The following is a 24,090-nucleotide window of genomic DNA, read 5'->3' as shown; positions in this document are numbered from 1 at the left end:
GCTTTTCTAAACCTCCTTCTTTCATTCCTTGTTCTTTCCTCTTCCCTGCTCTTTCCTCTTGCCTGCTCTTTACTCTTGCCTCACTAATTTTTCCCCATTTCTGAATTTTCTTTTTCTGGCTTTCTACTCCTCTCCTAAAACCAAAACACCTCTTTTTGTCCCCCATTCTTGGTTTCTTTCCCCATCATGCTCCCTGCACTTCATAGCTGTGTATGATGTCTTGATGCCAGTGGTTGATCCAAACTCATGAGCCCATGCAGCTCACATCCCAGCTGCATTTACAGACTGAAGGGGAGGGGAGGAACCCCATTTTCTGCAGTAGATCTGGTAAGCTGAGTTAGGTACTGGTGACACCACATCTGGAGTCAGATGTATCCAGTTGTGGGCTTGCCAGTTCAAGAGAGAAAGGGAACTACTGGAGAGAGTCCAGCAGAGGCTGTGAGGATGATGAAGGAACTGGAATATCTGTGTGATAAGGAAAGGCTGAGATGCCTGGGGCTGTTTAGCCTGGAGAAGAGCAGCCTGAGAGGGGATCTGATCAATGCTCACCAAGAGCTATAGGGCAAGAGGATGGGGCCAGTCTTTTCACAGCTGCCCAGTGGCAGGACAAGGGCAACAGGCACAAATTGGAACACAGAAGGTTCCACTTCAACATCAGGAAAAACCTCTTTGCTATGAGGGTGATGGATCCCTGGAGCAGGCTGCCCAGAGAGATTGTGGAGTCTCCATCTCTGGAGAGATTCCAAACCCACCTGGATGCATTCCTGTGCCACCTGCTCTGGGTGTGCCTGCATTAGCAGAGGGGTTGGACTCGATGATCTCCAGAGAGGTCCCTTCCAGCCCTCGCCGTTTTGTGATTCTATGCTACATTAGAGCCAGGGCTAGGCAGCACTCGCTACGTGCTCACACACAGTCATCACCGAGGGTCGGGCAGGCAGCGCTCCGGGTTCCGGGGCCGCGCTCTCTGTCACCACCGTGCTGGTGTTTGCAGATTGCAGCACGTTCGTCCATAATTCAGGAATGTCAGGCAGCCCACCAGGGGCAGCTGCTCGTACCGGGTGAGCAGATGTCCAGAAGCCCTGACATCTCCGCTGCGCACAGGAACATCTGCGCTGGAGCCTCGGAGCGGGCGGAGGGAGCCTCCCGGGCAGCCGCGGAGGAGCCTGGGCTGTGGCAGTAGCACCAGCGGCTGCGTGACCCTGGCACGGAGGGGCTGGAGGGCACGTCCCTGTGCTCCTGCAGGCTTCTGCAGCCTTAGCCGGCAGTGTCAGGGCACAGCAGGGGACCGAGGAGGTTTTTTTTTTCTGTGCCAGAGGTTTGCTCTGTTGCTGTCGTTGCAGTTTTGGTGCCTGCGTTCACCAGCTGCAACACGGAGCTTGTGTTCCCTTTCTGCTTTTCCACTCAGGTCATCAGCAGTGGTGCTGAGAATTTCTTGGTGACCCTGAGGCCCAGCAGAGACGTGATCTTCAGCTACACAGCCTCTGAGCCGCGAAGGAAACCTACAGCACAGTACAGAAGTATGTGCAGTCCTTGTTTTTTGTGGGCTGAAAGGTTTATTCATATAGATCTCAGACCTTTCTAACTGTTGTGGAGGAAGAGATGTGCCCTAAGCCCAGGTTTTACAAAGTCCCATGTAGGAGACATTGGAATAGGGAGAACATGACACCAAACCCTTGGGGCTGCTGTCAGAGCTGGTGGCACTTAGTCCTTCACTGGTGTCCTGGTAAGGGGAGCCCCTGTGAGGCAGGATCCTCACTGCCCTTTCAGTCCTTGGGTGAAGCACCCTCCATCTTTCATCCTGCTGAGAGCAAGCATGACTTTGCCCCAAATTTCCTCTCTGATTTAAATATTCTGCATTCTTTATTCTCTCAAGTTCCTGGAAGTGGAGTGATCACCCCACACTGCCAACTCAGGGGGTTGTGACAGCCTCTTCTACAGCATCCTTGGGGCTCCTTAGAGCAAACGTTTCATATGAGGGAAACCACCTCAAGCAGGGCTTTCAGAAAGGTAGATGTGCTGAAATGAAAGGCTGTTCTTGATGGTGTTATAGCAAGAAATGGGCCCTTCCCTTCCTAGTCCCAGGGAAGAGCTCTCTCCTAGTTGAGAATGCCGCTCTCTCTGTCACGAGCACAACATCCAAAATTAGCCAAGGGGTTTGAAGTCCTGGCCAGCAGTGCTCAAACCTCCTGGCCTGATGCCCAGGCCCTCTCTGACCCTGCTGGGGAACTACAGCTGGTGGTGGCTGTTAACTCTTGAGGCCAGCACCAATCCCTTGGCCAACACAGAAAGTGATGTGCGGCTTTGCAAATGTCCTTGGCCAAAGCCACCCCTACCTGATCAGCCCTGGGGAGAAACAGACAAGCTGGAGGCCATGCAGAAGAGCCAACACCTACTGCTGTGTTGGAGAGGAGCCCACAGAGAGGATGGGTCCCACCAGGCTGCTGCAGTCAGAGAACCCCAGAGGAGAAGCAGGGCTCTTCTGGCTTAGGTGTTTTACAGATGCAGCACGTGTAAATAGTCCAGGGAATTTGTCATCCTCAAAGAGTCAAGCATCCAGGAGGAATTTAAAAGTCCTGCTGAGTTCTTAGGTCCCCTTGGCTGTTCTCTGGAGCGTGATAGCTCCCTGCAAGCAGCATAACTTGAGCCATTGAATATGCTTCCAACAGCAACTGGAGATCAAAGGAGCATCTTGGAACACCTTCATCTCTCCCCTTGCAAGGATCTGATTGGGATCACTGCTCTCCAGCTGCCTCAGCTCAATCTCTGTGCCTCTCCACCCTCAGGGACTCTCCACCAGGACTCTCCATGACCCTGGGGCTTGGCAGGACACAAAGCCTGACTGCCACATGCAGTCTCCTTCCTTGCCTTCCCCCCCTGCTTCAATAATGCTAAATGTTATCTCAGGCCAGGAACTGATTCCAGTTCGTGCTTGACTTCACATACCAGGCAGAGCTCTACATGTCCCAGAGCTCATCAGAAACCCATGATCCTTTCAGATGACTCCCTCTGCCTCATACCCTGACCAGATATTTCCTCATGTACAGAGGTGAGATCCTTCCTCCAAACATGGCTTTCAGAAATCAACTTGCAGGTGCCACTAGCTCCTAAATCCTCTTTGCCACCACTTCCCCCAGCCTCGGTGTCCTACTTTGATTTTGGAACTGGTGTAGTTTAGTCTGGATAAAAGGAGGCTTACAATAGACCTAAGCCTCATGTTATCTCTACAGTTCCATGAAAGGAGGTTACAGCAAGGTAGGTCTTTGGTCTCTTCTCCCTACTAATAAGTGATAGAACAAGAACACGTGGCCTCAAGTTGCATCAGGAGAGGTTTAGGTTGAATATCAGAAGAAACTTCTTCCCTGAAAGGGTTCTCAAAGACTGGAACAGGCTGCCCAGGGAGGTGGTGGAATCCCCATCCCTTGGAGGTGTTTCAGAGGCAGAGATGTGGTGCTGAGGGCCATGGTTTAGCACCAGGCTTGGCAGAGTTAGGGAATGGCTGGACTGGATGATCTTCAAGGTCTTTTCCAACCAAAACAATTCTGTGATTCTAGGATATCTCTTCATTTTGCTGCCTCTCAGAGCAGGCTGGTGGAGGTGTTGGCCCCGCACTGGTGGGCAGGCAGGTGGCCTGATGTAGACACTTCTTAGCTCTGCTCCTGGCTCTCCTTTCCATGCTGGTCACAGTGACAGGCTGACACAGTGTGGGTGGGCTGGGAGACAGCAGCACAGGCAGGAAACCCAGACACAGCCCACTGGGGAGTGCAGGCGGAGGGCGAGGAGCACGGAGATTCCTGGAGAGCATCGGAGCTGCAGGGGAGCTGCAGCCACAGCTGGGAGACACAAGTGGGCTGGCATCAATCACTCCACATGCCACACTTATTCCTCCAGAGCTCTTAAAAGTGGCAGAGCCCAGCCACAGCCTGGAGTGTGTTGGATTGCTGCTGGGCTAACGAGATTCATGGGAAAATGAAAAATTGATCAGATGAGCTAAAAACAATGTGTTCTGCTGGGGGGGGGGGGAAGGGAAAAGTTGGCTTCAAGTCATTTTGCAGCTTGGAAAAGTTGGAGGTTTTTTTGAACCATGCTTGACACTGCTGAACAGAGATTGTTCTGCAGCTGGTGTGGGGCGATGGGCAATCCCTGTGTGCTTGAAGTGGAAGTGAAGCATTTCAGTTGCACTCACTGGAATCTTTTCCTTCAGGTTTGCAGCACTGAAAAAGTGCTTCTGTAATTGTGGCTTCTCAGTGCAACTCATGACAGATTTATTATTCTTTTCTTTGATGCCCTAACAAATTTCACAGGGAAAGAAAACTGAGCTCTGCCCAGCCCTGGCTGCTCACTCATTGGAGCCAGGCATTGTTTTGCAGGGAAGGCTTTATGTGGGCAATTAAGACAAGGGCTACTCCAAAGCCAGTTGTGCAACTGGTTGTTTAACCCTAACAGGAGTATCAACAGTCAACAAGTCAGCCCATAAATGAGGCTGCTTCTTACAAAGGCATCCAGTGACAGGACAAAGGGTGACAGCTTCCAAATGGAAGAAGCTTGAATGAGATGAGACATGAGGAAGAAATTCTTCCCCATGAGGGTGATGAGGCACTGGAACAGATTGGCCAGAGAAGCTGTGAAGGCTCCAAGTCTGGCAGCGTTCAAGACCAGCCTGGATGGGGCCTTGAGCAAGCTGCTCTAGCAAGAGGTGTCCCTGGCCATGGCAGGGTCTTGGAACCAGGTGATCTTGAAGGTCCCTTCCAAAACAAACCATATTATTATTCTTGAGTCCCCAGCAGTGACATATTGCAGTCTGGAGGCAAGTGTCCCCACCAGGCATTACCTACCTGCTCCCAGGTCTGGGTCTGCTTCTTTTTTTTTTTTGCAAAGCAGAGCCAGCATGGCACCTATTTATCTGCCCATCCAGAGGCACATAGCAGCACTTGGGGTCCTCTGTGGGCACTGCCTGGTGGCCTTGACAGGAGGTCTGAGGCAGATACCTGCCTGTACAGAGCAGCTGGACAGGAGGTAGGCTATGAAATAGCATCATTCACCTCTGTTTAGGCAACAACACTGCATTGTCCTCATCTGCTTGAAGAGAAGACTCTTCACTACCTGAATATTACTGAGGGACTGAGATTATGGTTGTGTTCATACCCCTTTCTACACAGCTTCTCCCCACTGCTGAGGTAGTCAGGTCTAGTGGATGGATCTCATCTTTCTCCTGACCTTCAGCACAGTGATTAAACCAAGCACTTAATGTAAGACCTCTCAATTCAGCCCAAAGTCCTTGCAGGAGCCTGGCATTTATCCCCCCAGCCCCAAAGCTCTGGCAGGAGGGTTGCTGGCTGACAGCTTGCTCTCCCCCTTGCAGGGATCCAAAGCTGGCTCAAGAGGAGAGGCAAAGGTCTGCAAAGTGCCTCGGGGCCACCAGCAGTGGCCACCTGCCAGCCAGGCTGAGGAGGTGGAGGTGCCTCCAACAAGCTGCAGGACCTGTACCCAGCATGATTTTTACAAGGATTGACAACTGAGGTTTCCATCAGGGATTGCTTCTGGTAGGAAAGCTGGGCATCATTAGTGACACAGGCAAAACCCCTGGGAGCCTCTGAGCAGCAAGGCTGGGCACAAAAGAGCCAGGGCGCTGGGTCCTTGGAACAGGTCCTCTCCTGAGGGGTCAGGTTCCTTTTGGAAAGGAAGGCACTGGCTCTCATTTGCCTCACATTTGACTGGCTTGGGGTCATTTTTGGTTTGATCTGCTGGAAGAGAGAGGTGAGTGAGGACTGGTCTGTTTAGTCTTTCTCATCTGGCATCTTGTTATCACACCTCTGCTGGCCGAGCCAACTGCTCCCCACACTCAGTCCTGCCAAGATAGCACAACCAGCTAAACGTGCTGTTCCCAGCGTGTTCCTCCAGCCTCACACCTTCCACGGGTCAGGGAAGTCCCTGGCCAGGATGCAGACCTCCCCTTTGGGGCCTCTGAGACAGCAGAGGATTGTCAAAAGCAGAGAGAGGCTAGCAAAACTTGTCCTCAGCACTGGGGACCCAAGAAGAGTTTAGTGCAAACCCAGCCATAAGGATCCAAACCAGAACCCAGGAGGTTTCACATGAACTTAAGGAGAAACTTCTTTCCTGTGAGGGTGCCAGAGCACTGGACCAGGCTGCACAGAGAGGTTGTGGAGTCTCCTCTGGAGACTTTCAAATCCTGCCCGGGCATGTCCCTGTGCAACCTGACCTGAGAGAACCTGCTTTAGCAGGGGGGGTTAGACTAGATGATCTCCAGAGGTTCCTTTCAACCCCCACAATTCTGTGATTCTGTGAAATCAGATCTCACCATGGTATGGCTGTGCTGGCTGGGTGCTGTCCTGCCTTTGCTCTAATCCTCCCTTTCCCAGAAGGTGCAGGGCATCTGGCCCAGGTGGCCTTCTGTGACAGCACATCAGTCACACAAGCTCCCACCTACAGAGAGGAAAGGAATTCTGTGAGGAAAACCCAGGAAGAGCAGATTTCCATCTTTTCCCTACACATACATAACTTCATGCAGGGGAAGGGTATCCAGGGCAGGACTGTAGCAGCCCATGGCATCTCTGAGAGACCTGCTCTAATAAAGAGGGGGTCCAGGTGAGGGTACACAAAGCATGGGCTGGGTGTCCCCTGCAGCAAACTGGACTACCAGCCTAGGCTGCCTTGCTCCAGGAGTTTGGACTTTTGCACTGAGTAAAGACAAAGCAAGAGCCTTGCAGAATAGATTCTGCTCCACTTTCTACCCTGTTCATAGCACCAGAAGCAACCAAAAGCACAAGCAAGTTCAGAGCCAAAGCAAAAGCCTGAGTCTTGGCTAGAAAGCTCCTGCAGAAGAGCTGTACTGACTCAGCCTCCCCATGGTGCTGCAACCACAAGCAGCTCCAACCAAAGGCAACATGATGTCTGTGGCTGCATCTGCTTGGATGATTTTGCTGGCACAACTGCAGCCAGAAGAAGAACTTTTTGCTCACAGCCTTAACCTAGGCACACCAGCCAAGCCTAAATTAAGTCCTAATGGCTGTAAAAAAAATAAAAAACAACTGAAACAAGGTTGGTGGCTAAGGTGAAGGAATTAGCCTTGGTTAGTCTACAAAAGGAGGCTAATATGCCATAAGATAATGAGCTTCCAACATGGAAAAGCTGCTGTAAAGCAGGAGGGGGCAGTCGTTGTCCCTTAGCCTCTGGCAGGAGGACAAGAGCTAATTGGAGTAATACCCAGCAGAAGTGACTCAGGCTAGATGTGAGGAGCAACTAAACGGGGATGTAAACACCAGGCAATAGAAGTGGAGATTAATTTACTGAGGAAAGCTGCAGGCTCCCCATCTTTGAAGGCTTTTAATGACAGATGAGACTTAACTTTGACTGGGAATGCTTGTTCCTTCCCTGGTGAGGGACATCTGGATAACTTCTGGCCCCATCTCAACCAGAGATTCTGTTTTAGGGGCTGACCATGGGCAAGCAGATGGGCAAAACTCCAAGCTGATCATTGCCCACAAGAAGAAGCCGCTCCATTTATACTCTCATCCCAACCTTGTATGCTCTCATCCCAACCTTGTATGCTCTCATCCCATCCTTGTATGCTCTCATCCCAACCTTGTATGCTCTCATCCCAACCTTGTATGCTCTCATCCCATCCTTGTATACTCTCATCCCAACCTTGTATGCTCTCATCCCAACCTTGTATGCTCTCATCCCATCCTTGTATGCTCTCATCCCAACCTTGTATGCTCTCATCCCATCCTTGTATGCTCTCATCCCATCCTTGTATGCTCTCATCCCAACATTGTATGCTCTCCTTGCTCCCCACCTCTGTACTGCAGCTACCTGCACTGGTCAGGCAGGGTGCAGTGGTCAGTCCCTCACCCTGCCTGTCTGTCCTCTCCCCTTTCCCAAGCCCTGGCTGTGCTTCCCATGGAATCAGGGCTGCCAGGTGTTTTTGGCACATGCATCTCTACGGCATCTCCTGCTACTTAATAAAGCTGAAGTCAGGACCTGGCCCTGCTGTGATGGGACCCCGTGGTTCCCAAGAGGATGCTGAGCTGTGCTTTCCAGTTTACCCAGATTACTGAAACTTCAGGGGCAGACTGATTTATTGATGCTCCCTGGAGCCTGCAGACACAGAGTTGACCTCCTGCCGGTGAGCAGTGGCCAGCTGATCTCCCAAGGTGTTCCTGCTCAAAACAGGTGGATGAAATGCCTCCTCACCCCAGCAGAATAGATGGAAACGTTGATCTGTGTGAAAGCAGCATTCAGTGACCTCCTGGCAGCCAAGTGCCAGACCAGCTGAAAAGGTCACGAGCATATCAGCCAGAACAGCTGGATCCAACAGAAATGGAGTCAAGATGATACATAGTTGGCATTGCAGGAATAGCAGATGTAGACTGGGCTGCTTGTAGCAGTGTGTTGATGTACTGAAGCAACTGAAAAGAGACTCAGATGACCACAGTTTATCACCCCCTTCCCTTCCACTGAAACTGAGATGACCCACAGATGTTACACACAGATTCCCTGGTGACCAGGTCTCTGCACGTGGCTGATACTGGGCAGATCTCACAGCAAAACATGATCCTGGGAAGGGCCGTTTGCCATGAGGGATGTGGAGATGGAGCAGATCACAGAGTAGTAATCCCCAGTTTGAATTTGTCTTAGGACTTCACTTTTGTCAACCTAGACCAGGAATGCTGAAAATCCAGGCTTGCCATTTCACCTTCTCTGCTGTCATTGAAGAGATGGTGATGCTTGCAGGTGGGGAAAAAAAACCCAACAAAACAACACCCCCAGGCCCCAGCTACTTAGCTCAAAGTATCTTGGATTGCCCAAAGTAAAGGAGGGATGTGGGGGTGAGGTGGGGAAAGGGCTGTGAATCCAGTTAAGCCTACCTGTGGGCACTGCAGTGCTGCATTGGCAGCACCTCACTCCCAGAGCTGTAGAAAGGGATTAGCTTAAATCTAAAAAAGAAAAAAAGAAGACTAAAATAGGAGTCTAAAATAAGAATCAGAATCCCTCTGGTAAACTGCTGAGTCTGCTCCTCATGGTGGAGAGCCAGTTGTGTCGAGGGGAGTGAGCTATTTTCTGGAGATGTGCTAGAAATAGCACGAGGTGGTCAGGAGCTGCAGCAGGTGAGCAGCAGCACAGGAGCCTGTGGTCCTCCAAAAGCTCTCCTGCTAGGCTGGACACCCCAGCATACACTGGGGGATACAGCAGGAACCAGGTGGATGTGGAATGGAGTAGGATGAGGAAGGTTATGGGTTCAGTGCTGCTGATTCAAGGCTCCTGGCCCCAACCCTCAGCAAAATCAGCTTGTTTCTGGGCAGGGCACTGAGCCCCAAGCCTTGTTCTGCTGTTCATGAGGTACAGCTGAGTGCAGGGGGATGCTGGCCCAAAAGCGTGGGGCTTCTTGAAGCCCTGTGACTTACGACACTGTCCCAGCACTGTAGTCCAGCTGCTCCAACCCCAGCAAGAAAGAGGTTTTCCTTCCCAGGCTTCACCCCTCACTTGGACATGCTGAAATTAGACAGCAAGCCTTGAAGTCAAATCTTCTGATTGCCCCTTTTGCATTCAGCACCACCCCTGATTTTTCTCCTTATCAAACCTGTTTGTCAAAGCCACACAAGGCACCTATCCAGGAGGTGGGCTCTGAGATATTTATCCTGAGTTTTGAGGTGATCCTGCCTCTTGCAGAGAGCATGACAAGAAGGTGATGGGCACTGGGACAGTCAGAAGAAGCCATAAAATGCAGGAGGCTGGGGCTAAGAAACTATGCTAAGGAAAAAGAACTTTGCATGTAGTAGAGGTCACAAGAGTAAAAAAGAGCAGATCCACCCTAATGCCCTGGTCATTGTTAAACCTGGGAAATCATCACCAAAAAAGCAGGGATTTATTTTGCTCCTTTTTCCCCTCCCCCCAGGAGCAGCAAGCTGGCACGTAGAGCACTGCTCTGTAAATGAGTAACCATTTCTTACAGGGTATTTACAACAGAGGCACGTGGAGCAGAGCTGCTGGTTAGAAGGGTTTTGGTAAGGTCACATGAAGCTGATGAGTTCAAGCTCTGTGCCTGGAGGTGAACACCAGGAGAGAGGATGGTGAGGGAAAGCCCAAGTGTGTCTCAGAGTGGGAGAGGGAAGGAGCAGGTGCAGAGTTTCCTTGCCAAGCCCTTTCCTGTGGGCAGCAGGTTGTGTGGAGCTTGTTCCAGCGATGCATGGCAATAATCCCTGAGCCAGACCTTTCCTGACCCTTCAGTATGTGTTCCAAAGAGCATTCCTGAGTGTTGGTCACTCATCATGAGAAAGCCTATGATCAAGTTTGGAAAATTAAATCCATGAGGGTCTCACTTGGACTCAAGCTCCATGTTGCAACACCCAGAAGGGAGTGGAAGCAGCCAGGCTGAGCCCGTGCCAGGTTCCAGACCCACATCAGGACTGTGCAGGTTCAGCTGCATTTCTAGGGACCCATGGCTGTGAGCACAACCCTGCTCAAGCTGCAGGCTCTGGCCCCCAAAAGTCAAACCCAGACCAGGAAAGGCAGCTCATGCCATGGGACAGCTTCACTTCATGGGCAACACACCAACTGTCCTTCCCCCACAAGACCCAAAGCACAGCCTGCAGCCTCAGCCAGCCTCATGCTTGAGGCAGTGGCCACTGAAGCAGGGAGGAATCAAAGGGTTGGGAAAGTCCTTTAAGATCATCGACTCCAACCATTCTCTAATTCTACCAAGCCTGGGGCTAAACCATGGCCCTCAGCACCACATCTCTGCCTCTGAAACACCTCCAGGGATGGGGATTTCACCACCTCCCTGGGCAGCCTGTTCCAGTATTTGAGAACCCTCTCACTGAAGAAGTTTCTCCTAATATCCAACCTAAACCTCTCCTGGTGCCCCTTGAGGCCATCTCCTTTCATCCCATCAGGAGAAGAGGATCTCTTCCACATCTCTTTGCTTTTCTACAGGACCCCTCACAGTGCCTGAGCTCTTGCTGACCCACTGGCAGCGGTGGGGTGCCCCTGGGGTGGCAGTGGCAGCGGCAGTGCAGTACTGGGGAGAACCACTGGAGGTCTGTGTGCCTTTGCTTTCTCCTGTTCACTGCACAGCGCAGCACGGCGCAGCAAAACCCCGCTCGCAGCCACCACCCCAGGTCAGCCCCGGGCCCACGGGAGGTGCTTCTGTAAAATTTGGCACCCCGGGATCACAGTGCCCCTCGCTACCTTGTGGTGGCCCTGGTCAAGAGGAGAAAGTCAAACTTCTCTCTGCTATAGAGCTGGCTTCTCCGGGAGGAGCCCAGGTCTCTGTGGCACCCGCAGCGAGCATCCCCCCACCCGATGTGCAGAGGGAAGGGGAGCTGGGGCCCTCGTCCTGCAGCGCTGGAGCCCGGAGGCATCACTGAGCAGGAAAACTGGAAATACCTGAAAACTGGCCTCAGCTCCTTGCTGAAAGGCATTATTCAAGGAAAGGAAAATCCCAGACTGGATCAAGGGCTGGAAAAAACAGTGTAAAATCAGCTCTGGCATGAGGCCAACCCCTCCAGGAGGTGATATGTACATTGCCTCCCCCGAGGCAACCAGACATTGCTACTGGAGGAACTGGGGTCACTGGCTGGCCCCTGTGAGCGAGCACTGCCCAGCTTTGCAGCCCAAGCTGAAAATGTGACTTTCCTTTGCTTAGCAGCAGAACCAACTCCCAAATACATCCAAAAAATCCCCACATAACCTTTTCACATCTTCTTCTGCCTCATCACTGCAGAGTTCATCTTGGGCAGGGGCCTTTGTTAGTGGCACACCTGTGGTTGTTTTGACATCTAATTTCCCTCTGCTTTCTACAGACTATCCTCATGTCTTCTCTGCTGCAATTTGCTGCCTGTTTTCCTCCTTTTACCTCTCCTGGGTCCTTTCCAAACTCCTTTCCCTCTGTCTGCTGTCAGGCTGCAGTGCCTGCCATGCAGAGGGGTAAATAAGATGCTGCTTGTCCGAGTCTCCTCAGGCTCCTTAGAAGATCAGAAGGCTACAGCCAGACTTTGGTGGCTGTTAGAAATGCCAGCAAAAGAGCTGTTGGTCAAAAGTACAGCCATTAACCTTATGTTCTTCTCTCCTTCCTTAGGAAAGATGGATACACATTGACAGAGCTGCTCATGATACAGCAAATTTTGTAGCAGCCTTACCCTGCTGACCCAAGCAGGTAGCCAAAATTTGGGTGGCTGGAGGTTATTTACAGCAAGAGAAGGACCTGGCTGTGGAGGCAGGTATTTTTCCACAACACTGTTGCTAATTTACAAAGAAAGTGCAAAGTCCTGCACTGAAAACCCCCGAAATGAGCATTTCCTGGCTCCCACCACCTGTGTTATTCCCACGTGTACAAGAGCTCCTGTGCTCTCAGCTCTCCTCAGGTCACACATAGCCCTGGTCCTTCCTGTGCTCCCAACACATCCCCCACCCAGCCTGGCCCATGCTCTGCATGCACAGCTCTGTCTCCTACAGCTGACTAAAGTGAAAATCTCTGGTAAAATCTGCCCCAAAAGTCTAAGCTTGCAGAAGTAACATTATCAGGAGGAAAGATGTGTTGTCTCCTCAAGCCATCACAGCCCTCATCACAAAATACTGCTCCTTAGCTGAAGATGCTTTAAATCTCTACAGCAGCTCTGCTTGTCTGGAAATAGTCACACACAGGCTCACAGAATGGTAGGGGTTGGAAGTGACCTCTGAGGATCACCCAGTCCACCCCCCCTGCTAGAGCAGGATCACATAGAGTAAATCACCCAGGTACACATCCAGGAGGGTTTTGAATGCTTCCAGAGATGGAGACTCCACAGCATCTCTGGGCAGCCTGCTCCAGTGCCCTGACACCCTCAGAGTAAAGAAATTCCTCTTCCTGTTTAGATGGAACTTCCTATGTCCAAGTTTGTGCCCACTACCTCTTGTTCTTTCAGTGGGGACCACTGAGAAGAGTCTGGCCCTATCTTCTTGGCACCCAGCCCTTAAGTATTTGTAAGCACACTACTCCTTAACTGAAGATACTTTGAATCCCTAGAGAAGCTCTCCTTGTTTGAAAGTATTCCTCACACTTGCACCAAGCTGCTCTAGAAAAATCTCCAAAGAGCTGCTGCAGAGCTCAGATTGTAATGTGATAGACTCATTAAGGTTAGAAAAGACCATCATCAAGTCCAACCTTCTACCCAACACATCCACGACCACTAGACCACATCCTGAAGTGCCATGCCTACACCTCCATGGATGGTGACTCCACCACCTCCCTGGGCAGCCTGCTCCTACACCTCATGGTGCTGTGATCTGGAGTGGGGCTCCTTCACCATAGATGTTACTCTCCATTAAAGGTACATGCAGTCCCAAAATCCCTGTTGGGAAGAGGACAAAGACAACTGGGTGCTGGCACACACTTTAGGAAACATTTGTCTTTCATTCACAACCCACAAAATTCTTTCAGCCTGAAGAAAAGTTATAGGAGGATGTTCATCTTCAGATGTCCCTCAGGGGAGACTTCCACAGCTGAGCTAGTCACCCTGCACTTCCTTTGGTGACAAACCTCACCACTTTCTGCACATGAGTCATCCCATCTATTTTAGAGGTCCACATTGGATCAGGAAGCTCCATGCCTCCCCCCTGGCTTGGAGTAGAGGGCTGCCAGCTCCAACGCCAAGGTCCACCTGGCAGAGGCCTATGTCCATCAACAGATCTCACCTCTACTTACCAATTCATGGAGTTTTACAAGTTGGAAGTATTTTTGGCACACAGGGGTTTGTAGTGATTCGTTATTCATGGCACCAGGAAAACAGTGGAAGGAGGGAGCCTGCATCAGCTCTGGGGCCTCCAGCACAGGAAGGACATTGACTATTGGAGTGGGTCCAGAGGAAGCCATGAAGGTGATCAGAGGGCTGGAGAACCTCCCCTATGGGTACAGGCTGAAAGAGCTGGGGCTGTTCAGCCTGGAGAAGAGAAGGCTCCAGGGAGACCTTAGTGCAGCCTTCAGTACCTGAAGGAGGACTACAGGAAGGCTGAGGAGGGCTGGGGAGGGACTTCTAGTAATGGGACAAGAGGAATGGCTTTGAGCTGGAAAAGGGGAGATTTAGACTGGAGATTAGGAAGAAATTCTTTACAGTGAGGGTGGTGAGACACTGGAACAGGTTGTTCAGGGATGATTGTGATTGCCCCTTGCCTGGAGGTGCTCACAGACAGACTGGATGAGGCCTTGAGCAACCTGGTGTAGTGGGAGGTGTCCCTGCCCATGGCAGGGGGTTGGAACCAGATGATCTTAAAGGTCCCTTCCAACCCAAACCATTCTAGGATTCTGTAATTCCATGATTCCATGATCACCACTGCAACGGGTCACAGTTTACAGCAGGACTGGGTAAACTGGGCTGTGTGCACGGTTACTGGCTCCCACAGCATGGGTACTGCTGCAGTGACAGCTCCTGAGCAAAGATTTGCAAACCCTCAGCAAATCCTTGGGGGTCTCTGTGTTGGGAAAGGGGCCAGCAGCTTCCAGTGGGAAAGAAGTGTCCCTAAGAGAAGCTGCTGCCATCAGAGGGAGCGCAGTGAGAGCAAATCTGGGGATGCTAATTAATCCCCCTTCAGGAAGATATTTATTAGGCAAATGCCTCACATTCATATGCACATCTGCAGCCAACAGAGAGGCTTTCACTTTCTCTCAGCCCAGCAAAGCAGGAGGTGGGAGGCTGCTGGGGCCTAACAGCTGGCAGTACTGGGGGAGCTCAGTCTGTGCTGGGTGTCTCAGGTCAAGCATGGAAAAGCCAGTTCAAGGTCCAGGTTGGAGGAGAACCTGGAGGTAGTTCAGAAGAAGAGCTTTAAAATTGGACACCTTCCTTACTTGCTCAGTGATGGAGACTTCAGAAAGGCCAGAGTGGGAGCCATCCCTGCCAGACTGCCTCGTCCTGCTGGGATGAGCTGTTCTGGAACCGCTGCATTCACGTAACCTGGGGCAGCTTTTGCTGTCGACCAGTTAATTGCTGAGGTTGATTGATACAGCTCCTGATGAGCAAAGGCTTGTAGCTGCTTGAGGCTTTTGCAGAAGAAAGAGCACAGCAGCACGTCTCTCCTTGCCCAGTAGACAATGAGCAGTGGGTCAAGGAGGTTTGCAGGGGACCTGCCTTGCTGTTCCCAGCTCCTTAAGCATATATGCTCTGCAGGAGTGACTGCTCATCCCAAATGCTTTGCTTCATTTAGAATCATAGAATCACAGAACTGTTGAGTTTGGAAGAGACCTTTGAGATCATCAAGTCCAACCACTTCCTTAGAGCTTTCAATCCCACCACACTTGCAGTCACGTGGATCTCATTGCTTCAAGAGGTACAGCAAAATCTAGCTGGAAGAAGCTGTTTCAAGTCATTCAAAGCCCAGGGTTGGGCAAGAAATCCTAAAGTTTCAGATCGAGAGCAGAGTGTGAGCTTCCCAGCAGGGGAAGCTGCTGGGTGCTCGTTACAACCCATCAGCAGGAGTGATTCCCCAAACCCAAGAAGAGAGCTGCTGTTTTGGGAAGGATGAATAATGTCATCTCTGAGGCTTACTGGTTTGATGTGTTAATCCAAAGCACAGTCAGCCTAAAGCAGACCTGCTGAAGGCAAAGCATGGTTCTTACTGAAATATTCAAACATCCCCAGCCCCCAGAGCCACACGATCTGCCCTGCTTACCCCAGGGCTCTTTCCCAGCCATACCAAGAAGCAAGCATCTATACAAGCTCCTTCTCTACACCCAGCAATGAGAGCTGTTGAGCACCCTGGCACAACTTTCCAGCTCTAAGCTGTCCATCTTAATTAAATTAGCTCTATCCATGAGGTTCAGCAGTCGGTCAGAGCATGTGGGAGTTCTCCCCTCAGGTCCTGGAGGAGCAGGAGTAAACCCAAGAGCAAAATCCTCGGTGACTTGGGATGACAACTGCGTTCTTAAAGACTGAGAGCTCCTGGCAGAGCAGTTGCCGTGCCAGCAAGCTGCTAACAATGTCCTTTTCATTCCAGGGGCCCAAACCTGCCCTCTGCAAACCTGACTGGCTTCTGCAATTGATTTCAGCCAGGCCCTTGATTCTCACTGACATTTGCTTCACTCAGTCACAGCCACCTGCTCCATCACCACCCCTCCTCCTCCTCACCACACAGCAGCACCCCCAGAGCCTCCTCACCAGCCCAGTTTACAGAGAAAGCTGAAATCTTGGCTTTGCAATGAGAAAGGCAAAGTTTGGCATTCAGACAGCCAGGAAGGACTCGGGAAATCTGGTCCAGTGCCTGTGTCTCCTTCTTCGAGTCACTGCATGATGGTGCACAAATCACCACATCCCTCTGTGCCTCGGGTCCCTGGCCATGGTGGGGGGTGACAGTACCTGCACACCTCGGGGGAGCAGAGGTTACTCAGGAGATGCTCAAATGCAGCAGCATAAATAGTAAACAAGGATTTAGTGCCTTTCTAAAGATAACTCTCTGCAAAAACTCTGGTCTGTAGCCTGGGACTGGAACTGGGAGCTCCCCTGGCTGTTATGTAACTGCAGTGGGCTGGGGGTGGGGTTTTTTTGGGGGTTTTTTTAAGGAATGGGTTGGAGTGTTTTTTTAAGGAATGGGTAGATTTTATTACTGTGATTATTTCATCAATAAGCAACACATCTGACTAGAAAAGATCAAACCAAAATAAATGCCTGCTTAACTCAGGCATATGGAAACTAAGCAGCATTTTAATGATATTTTTGAAACAGCAGCCTCCTATCTTTGGCCCTGAGCTTTGAGAATTCAAAGTCAAACACTACCCTGATTTATTTTGGTATTTATTTTCCCCACCCACAGAGTCTTCGCCTTTGCATTGGTGAATTTGGGGCTGCCAGGTATCTCCTGAGTAGAGAGTCCAGCTGATCCTCACTGAGGTGAGATGTGACAGGGGGGCACAGGGATGCCATGGGAGGATCTCCTTGCTGCCCAGAGAGACTGTCAAGTCTCCTTCTCTGGAGATTTTCAAGACCCACCTGGACACGTTCCTGGGTGACCTGCCCTAGGTGACCCTGCTTTGGCAGGAGGATTGGACTGGATGATCTCCAGAGGTCCCTTCCAACCCCCTACCATTCTATGTTGCTCTTTTGGCTAACCTATCCACAAAGCAGCAAGACCTCCATTGTACCCATGCTGTGCCATCTTTTCTAACCCTACATTTTGCTCTCCAGTTCAGAAAATTGCAGGCTTTGGGAGCTGGGGGTTGTTCTGGCTGCAGCTGAGAAGATGCTGGTTGGAAACAGGAACTCTGCTGCTAGCAAGTCCATGCTGTGCTTGCCCCTCCAAGCAGCCTGGCACTGCTGCAGCTTCTGACCATGGCTAGATCCCACAGCTGCCCAAAAGGAGCTTCTCACAAGGGACACATGATGCAGCACAAGCCTGTGGGGTGCTGGCATCACTCCTCTGGGTGGGAAGGTTTCCAAGCCCTTATCTAATGCTTCCCCCTCTGCCATCTCTTGTACTCCTGAACGATTGTTAATAGCAAAGTGAAGCAAAGAAACCACAATGAAAATCAACGCAGTGACATCAAGCTTCAGCTTGAAGCAAAGACCCAGTGGCTGTGTCTTCTTTGAAGGACCGAAGTGTCCCCTTTGAGCTCCCCAGGGACAGCAAGTCCTGCGGGATGCTAGGGACAGAGTGAGCAGCTTCTGGAGGGGTGCAGGGATGCACCCTGCAGGGGGGTTCAGGGGTGTAAATCAAAGAGGGGTGGGAGCCAGGCTGCCTACTGGCAGGGAGATGCACCGCGCAGGAAGAAGAGACATAGATGAAACTTTCCGGGGGGTGCACCTTGCAGACAGAGGCACAGCTAAAGCTTGGGGGGGAAGGACACACACGGGTGAAGTGTATGTGAGGAGTCGCGGCTGCGCACCCCGCGAGATAGCTTTCGGGGGATGCACCCCGCAAGAGGTGGGGGGTCAGCACAGCTCTTCAGCCCAGGGTCGGCGGAGGGAACCTGGTTGAGAGGGGTGGAGTGGGGTAAGGGGGTGGTCTGGAGCATCCCCCCGCTCCGCCCCGTCCCCGCACCGGCCGTGCACGGCGCATGTCTCGGGCAGATGCCGGCCGGTTCCAGCCGAGAGAGGCCGAAGGTTTTTAGGTGCTATAAAGAAGATCCCATACTCCTCCCTGCGCATCCTTCCGCCTTTTCTCTCCGCCCCGCGCAGGGGAGCGGAGCCGGACACGGAAAGAAAAGTTACGGGCCGGAGGGCTGATCGGTGGGGCGGGGGCTTTATTTGACCTCGGGGAGCACCGCGGCTACACACACCCTCGTACCCCTCTCACAGTGTTCCCTCGCTGGGTGGGCTGGGGGTGCTCCTCCACACCCCTCGGAAGGCGGTGGATGACTCTGCGGAACAGCCCACGCCGCAGCCAGCCGGGATGCGGGAACGGTGCGGAGCCAACGATGCCGGGACCTCCCCAACGCTCCCTACTGTGGTCCGTAGGCTCCCGCAGCGACTGTTCCAGAAACCGTAGGGTGCTTTGGCTGTAGATAAATAACCACACACACACATCGCCCATGCACGGGTGTATGCGGTAAGCGATATGCTACCGCCCGGGAGCAACCTACCGAGCAGCCCCGCGTAGGGACGCGCCGTAGTAATTTGCAAGGGGCGGTGCAGGGATGGTGGAAGGGGTGGGTGGGAAGGAAGGAGCCGTCCCCGCTCCGATCACATGGCGACCCTGCGCAGCCAATGCGGGGGGCTCTAGGACCCCGGGGACCTGCGGGCCGTCCTCCCCCCGCAATATAAATGCTTCTCCAAAATGCAGCGAGGGTCCTTTCTCCCGTCCCGCCCGGCTGTGCTGCTCCGCGCCCCGCGTAGCCGCTGCCTGGCGGGTCTCCATCCCTGCTCCGCGCCCTAACCCTTCCCCTCCCCCTTTCCTTTTTTTTTTTTTTTAATTAATTTTCTTTTTTCTTTTTTTTTTTTTTTACACCCCCTCCCCCCCCCCCCCCAATCCCGTTTTTCTCCTGCTCCCCTCCCCGCGGCCGGTTTGCATGCATTGTCTGTCTCCCAAGATGGTTTGTGAGACCAAGATTGTTGCAGAAGATCATGAATCAATCCCGGGCTCTAAAAAGGACACGATCATTGTTTCCTCCTCCCAAATGTGGCCCTCTTTGGCGGGTTCTTCATCACCCCCTCCACCTCCCCTCACCCCTCCAAAAGAGGACCCTAGGCGCGACAATGTCTATATCCGCGAGTTCCACCCCTCGGAACAGGAGGTTGTGCGCCGCATCTTTTACGAGGGGATCATGGAACGGATCCCCAACACGGCCTTCAGGGGGCTGCGGCAGCAGCCCCGCACCCAGCTGCTCTACGGGCTGCTGGCCGGTGAGTACCTGCTCTCTTTTTTGGGGGGTGGTGGGTTGCTTTCTTCTTCCCCCCTCCTCCGCCCCTTGTCTCCTGGGTCTTCACAAAATGGTCGGAGAGGCGGGAGCAGCCGCGGCCCCGCAGCCCCGGGCTCGCCGCAGCATTGTGCGGCGCGGACGGCCGCGGAGCCGCCGCGCTGCGGCGGGTGCAGTCGGGCGGGGGGGAGCCTGGAGCGCCGGCGCTGTTGTGTGGTGGATGCGCGACCCTGCGCGGGTTTGAAGGGAGGGGAACGCTGTGTGTGTGTTTGGGGTATGCCGCGCAGGTTACGCGGTTAGGGGAAGGTGGAGCTGTGCTTCTGTCCCCGCAGGCCTGGGAGGGGGTGCAGGGGGAGTTGCGGGGAAGAGGAACGCACCGCCCCCGCGCAGCACGCTGATTTGAGGGGGGTCTGCTGCGTTTCGGCGTTGCCTGGAGACCGCCGGCCCGCCGGCGGAGCGTTCCTCCCTTTAAGCCTCTCCCCAAAGCTATGGGGAGGGAGGTTGACCCCTGATACACGGCCGGGCCGGGGCGGGGGGGGGGGGGGGGGTGTCACCTCCTAGAGCTTCGTGCCCCAAACAGTATCCTCAAGGTGCCCTCTTCCCGGTGCAAATAATAATGCACCCCCCTCCCCCGGGCGCAGATAATTGCACACAAGTGAGGCCATGTTACTGAGAATGTGTGTGTCCTCTTCCCCTGCTATGTGCCCATCACCCCTTGGAGCAAGATCTGGGCTGGTTTCTCATGCCCTTGGTGAGTGCAAGCAGGTTGCACCACCCCCTTCCCCCCCCTGCCTTCCGTGCCCCAACAAGAAGGGAGGATAGGGCCCTGTGCTCGAGGAGAGTCTTTCCCCCTCCCCAAGTAGGCATTTGGCCTGCTCTGGGAGGCTGTGGCCATGCTGGGGGAAGCTATCATCTCGGGGGGCATCTGTAGAAGCCCCCCCAGGTCTCCAGCAGCATCGTGGCAGGCAGGGTATCCCCCCCGGGAGCAGGTGCTCCCCGTGATGGGAGCAGCAATGCCGCAGTGCCACACGCGTGGCTGCGGAGCAGCGTGGCTGCAGCATGGCTTTTCCATCCTGCCTGCCTTTTGGTTTCACCAAGGAAAGCAAAGCAGGTCCTTGAGGGGAGTGCCTGGCCCTCAGTGGTTCCCCACCAGCCTCTTTCCTGGGGAGTTTGGTGGGCTTTGCCACAGCTTCTCCACTGACTCTCTCCAAGCACCCCACAAAGTTCTCCAGGGCTATCTCGGTGTGATCATCTCAAGAGGGTGAATTGTGTGTGTGTGCTGCAAACGTATATTTTGTCTGTGCTTGTTCTGTTGTGTTTTGGTTTTTGTTGTTGTTGGTTTTGTTTTTATTTTCTTTTTAATGAGTTTGTATTCCGAAATCAACACTAAATTCTCTTTTCTGACAGGTATCGTTTATTTCTCTTCCTTATCTCCATAGTAATATGCTTTGTTGTGACCAAGTCCTTCCTGCTGACCTGCTGCTTGCCCATCTTTCTGATGGGCATGAGGTACTACTTCAGTAGAAAAGTTATCCTCCACTATCTCGATTGCGCCCTGCACACGGACATGTCTGATATTGAGCAATATTACATGAAACCACCAGGTGAGTGTCCACTCCCCGGAGGCAGCCTCCCCCCAGCCCTGCTCAGGGAACATGGCTGCTCCCTGCTCCTTGCTCCTGGAGCCTTTACCCTCCTGTCAGCAGCACTGAGCAAGCTCCAGAGTCACCAGAATGCAGCTCTTTTAGCAACTCCAAGCACAAAGCTATCTCTGGTTTCCTTTTAATTTGGCTTTTCTTGAGGGTTTTGGTAGATTTTGGTTGATTTTTTTTTTTTCCCTTTTTCCCCCTAAAATGTCTAGTCATCCAAGGCAGTCTCCATCCACCCCCTGAGTGCAGCACTGCTGGGTCCCATGGTCTGTCTGCTGACTGAGGTGTTGGGTGCCTGGGGACATAGGGGCTGGATGATGTGGGTTATTTACTGCAGGCTAGGTCGACCCCTGCCCTGACTTGTGATTTCTTTGCTCCTTGACTTGGCATTAGCTCTGAGAGCAGAAGGAGTGGGAGAGGAAAGATCTTTTAGCCCAAAACACATCAAGGAACCTGTTCAGTTGCACCAATTTTCAGTATTATTCAAGAGCAACATTATTTAATGCTAGTGCTTTGGAAAAGGCACAGATCAGGTATGCAGAGAGATGCTGCCTGCCTTTGATGTGATGCCTTCCTCCATTTGTGACACACATGCATGTAATTAAAAACAGAGTATCTGATGATAACATTTCCTTGCAGTGCTCTTTAAGAGCTCTGATGTGATTGTTTTAAAGAGCCTTTAGAACTTGACAGCTGCTATTTCCCTTTTTGTAGGCAGACATCCATGTTGGGGACCAAAGCAAGGGGCTGTCTGGAGCTGTTGTTTGTGTCTGAGGTGTGCCTTTGGTGATTGCTTAGTACTGGGGGTGAGCTGGGAGAGCAAGGCAATGCCAATATCCCACCATAGCTCCATCTTCTCAGGGTTGTTTATCTCTGTGCCCATGTTTTTGCTGTATCATTGCAGTCCCTCAGGTGTGTCAAACCCCTTCCTGGGTGCTTTTAGAAGACTCATAGGAGGTACCATAGCCACAAACCTTCTTTGACTTCTGATGCACAATATTATTGCTAAAATGATGCTGCTCCTCTAATAAGAACCCCCCAAACACCTCAGGTGTGCTTGCTTTAGATTGTTTCCCATCATAGTGCATATGTCATCCAGATCTTGTCCCACCTTACACACAGGTTGTGCTGCACTTCCACAGTGTCCTTGGTTTGTAGTAATCAAGTAATGCATGGCTTGCATTTAAAGAGCTCAGTCTTCATTAAGGGTGGTGGCACAAAAATAAAAGGGCTGCTGGCAAAACTATTTCTGAACCTCTGCGGTGGGGTTCAGCTGTGTTGTTGTGCTGGAGAAAGTACAGGAGACTCCAGCAGGATGGTTGAGCTGCATCACTCGTGGTTGGGATTCATGATGTGGACCAAAGTGTTTGGATCATGCTGACACAGACAGAAAACAAAGGGAAGGGGCTCAGAGGAATGCCCTGGATTTGTTTAGGATCAGCAGTGTCATCTGCTTCAGCTGAGTGGCGACCATGGCTTTGAAGCATTCACACTGCTTGTATTTGGTACCTAAAAGGGCTGATTTCAGTGACAGAGCAAGTGTGGGGACTTTGCCTTCTGGCAGGATTTAAAGGTGTAATTAGGCTTCTGCCCTGCCATGGAAAAGCAGATTTATGGGGTCCTTGGTGCTTGTTGGAGCTCCTCGATGAGGATAGTGATGTTAAGCAGATTGGCTGGAATTGTAACTAGGTAAAGACCAGAGAGGCTTTGGAAACTGGGGAGAAGGGTGTCCATGGATTGGGACTGACCACCAGTGGTGCCTGTCCATGTGCCATGAAGCTGTCTGGTGCTATTTGGTGGCACCGTGCACAGGACATGAATCCCGTGTTTTGCTCCTGTTTCCCCCAAAATAAGAGTTGCTGGCTCTCCTCCCCATAGGATAACAGTATCAATAGTCACATAGGAAAAGTCTAGAGCTTTGTGGGCTCCAGAGGCCATCTGTCTGAACTGCATTGTCTGCCTGAAGGTATGGAGAGAAGCACATTACCATGTGAGTGCTGCCCAGCCCACCCAAAGTACAGAAAAATGGCAATAAAACAATTTCCAGCCCCAAGTTTGTCTTTTGTTTGGCTGCTTTGCAGATTAGCACCCAGGCAGAAATGATTGCAGTGGGAAGGAGAAGGGCTCCTTCTCTTCTGCATTGCTCTAGCTGGGGAATTAGGGAGAGGTCCTCATTGAGGCTTTGGAGAATAAATGGTCACAAGAAAGGTAATCAGATGTGAGAACAGCTGCCCAGAGAGGCTGGAGGTGGTCAGAGCCTGACTAGATGAGTTAAAAAACCCCAACCTGCTGTAACAGCAGGTTGGCCTGGCTTTGGCTGGGAGTATGACCAAGCAACTTTTGCTCCTTCTTGGAGAATCCTTCTTTACCTGCTTCAATGTTTTGTTTTGTTTTTTTCCCCAACATGGAAAACAGAGGAAGTGGAGAGTGTTCCTGTGGTGGGTTTATGAATTCTTGCTGCTTAGGCTGACAAATGCCAAGGTGGGACTGGAATGTGGTCTTAAGGTCTCAGGCCATGATGCTGGTCGTGGCTTTGGTGGGGTTTTGCTCTTGGCATCCCTGGTAGGCAGCCATAAATCCCTGTTGTTGGCAGTGGGCTCTTGGTGTTGTCTGAGGCTGGGGATGCTGTAGCAGAGAGCCTACAGCAAACAGCCTCTGGCGAGGCAAGGGTCTACAATGAGGGGATATTTTAACTATCAAAAGAGGTCATTCCTGGTGGTTTTGCAAAAATGGTACTAAAAGGACCCAGTTTGCAGTGGGATGCCCTGTGAGCACCCAGCTTAATGATTAGTGTGCAGTTATATCACACTGTGGTTTTGCTTCTGCAGCTTTCCTGAACCACTCACCTCCATGCTGGTTGTTGTTTAAATGTCCTCAGCTGGGTTTTGTAGGAACTGAAAAATACCTTTTGCAGAAGTTCAGTAGCCAGGATTTCAATCTTTGGTTTCTCTTGCCTTCCTGCACTTATGCCAAGAATCTGGCAGAATGCTTGGGCCAGCACTTGACTTGGAATCATAGAATTATTTTGGTTGGAAAAGACCTCCAAGATCATCAAGTCCAACCATCAACCATTAAACCATGTCCCCAAGTGCCATATTTCTTGAACAC

At 51.9% G+C, this 24,090-nt stretch overlaps 1 protein-coding gene across 1 annotated transcript in view; it reads left to right on the top strand.

The window, feature by feature from the left end:
- The first annotated feature begins 18,985 nt into the window (after positions 1–18,985).
- Positions 18,986–24,090, top strand: part of NAT8L (N-acetyltransferase 8 like) — a 28,348-nt gene continuing 23,243 nt past the window's right edge. Inside the window, exons 1-2 of the mRNA XM_054391641.1 lie at positions 18,986–19,319; positions 20,773–20,937. Of these exons, the coding sequence (XP_054247616.1) occupies positions 18,986–19,319; positions 20,773–20,937 (499 nt within the window). The remainder of the gene's footprint in view (positions 19,320–20,772; positions 20,938–24,090) is intronic.

Source organism: Indicator indicator, chromosome 23, assembly GCF_027791375.1.
Source record: "Indicator indicator isolate 239-I01 chromosome 23, UM_Iind_1.1, whole genome shotgun sequence".
NCBI classification, from domain to species: Eukaryota; Metazoa; Chordata; class Aves; order Piciformes; family Indicatoridae; genus Indicator; species Indicator indicator.
The sequence above is the reverse complement of the archived record's forward strand: the minus strand, read 5'-3'. Positions and strand labels throughout refer to the sequence as shown.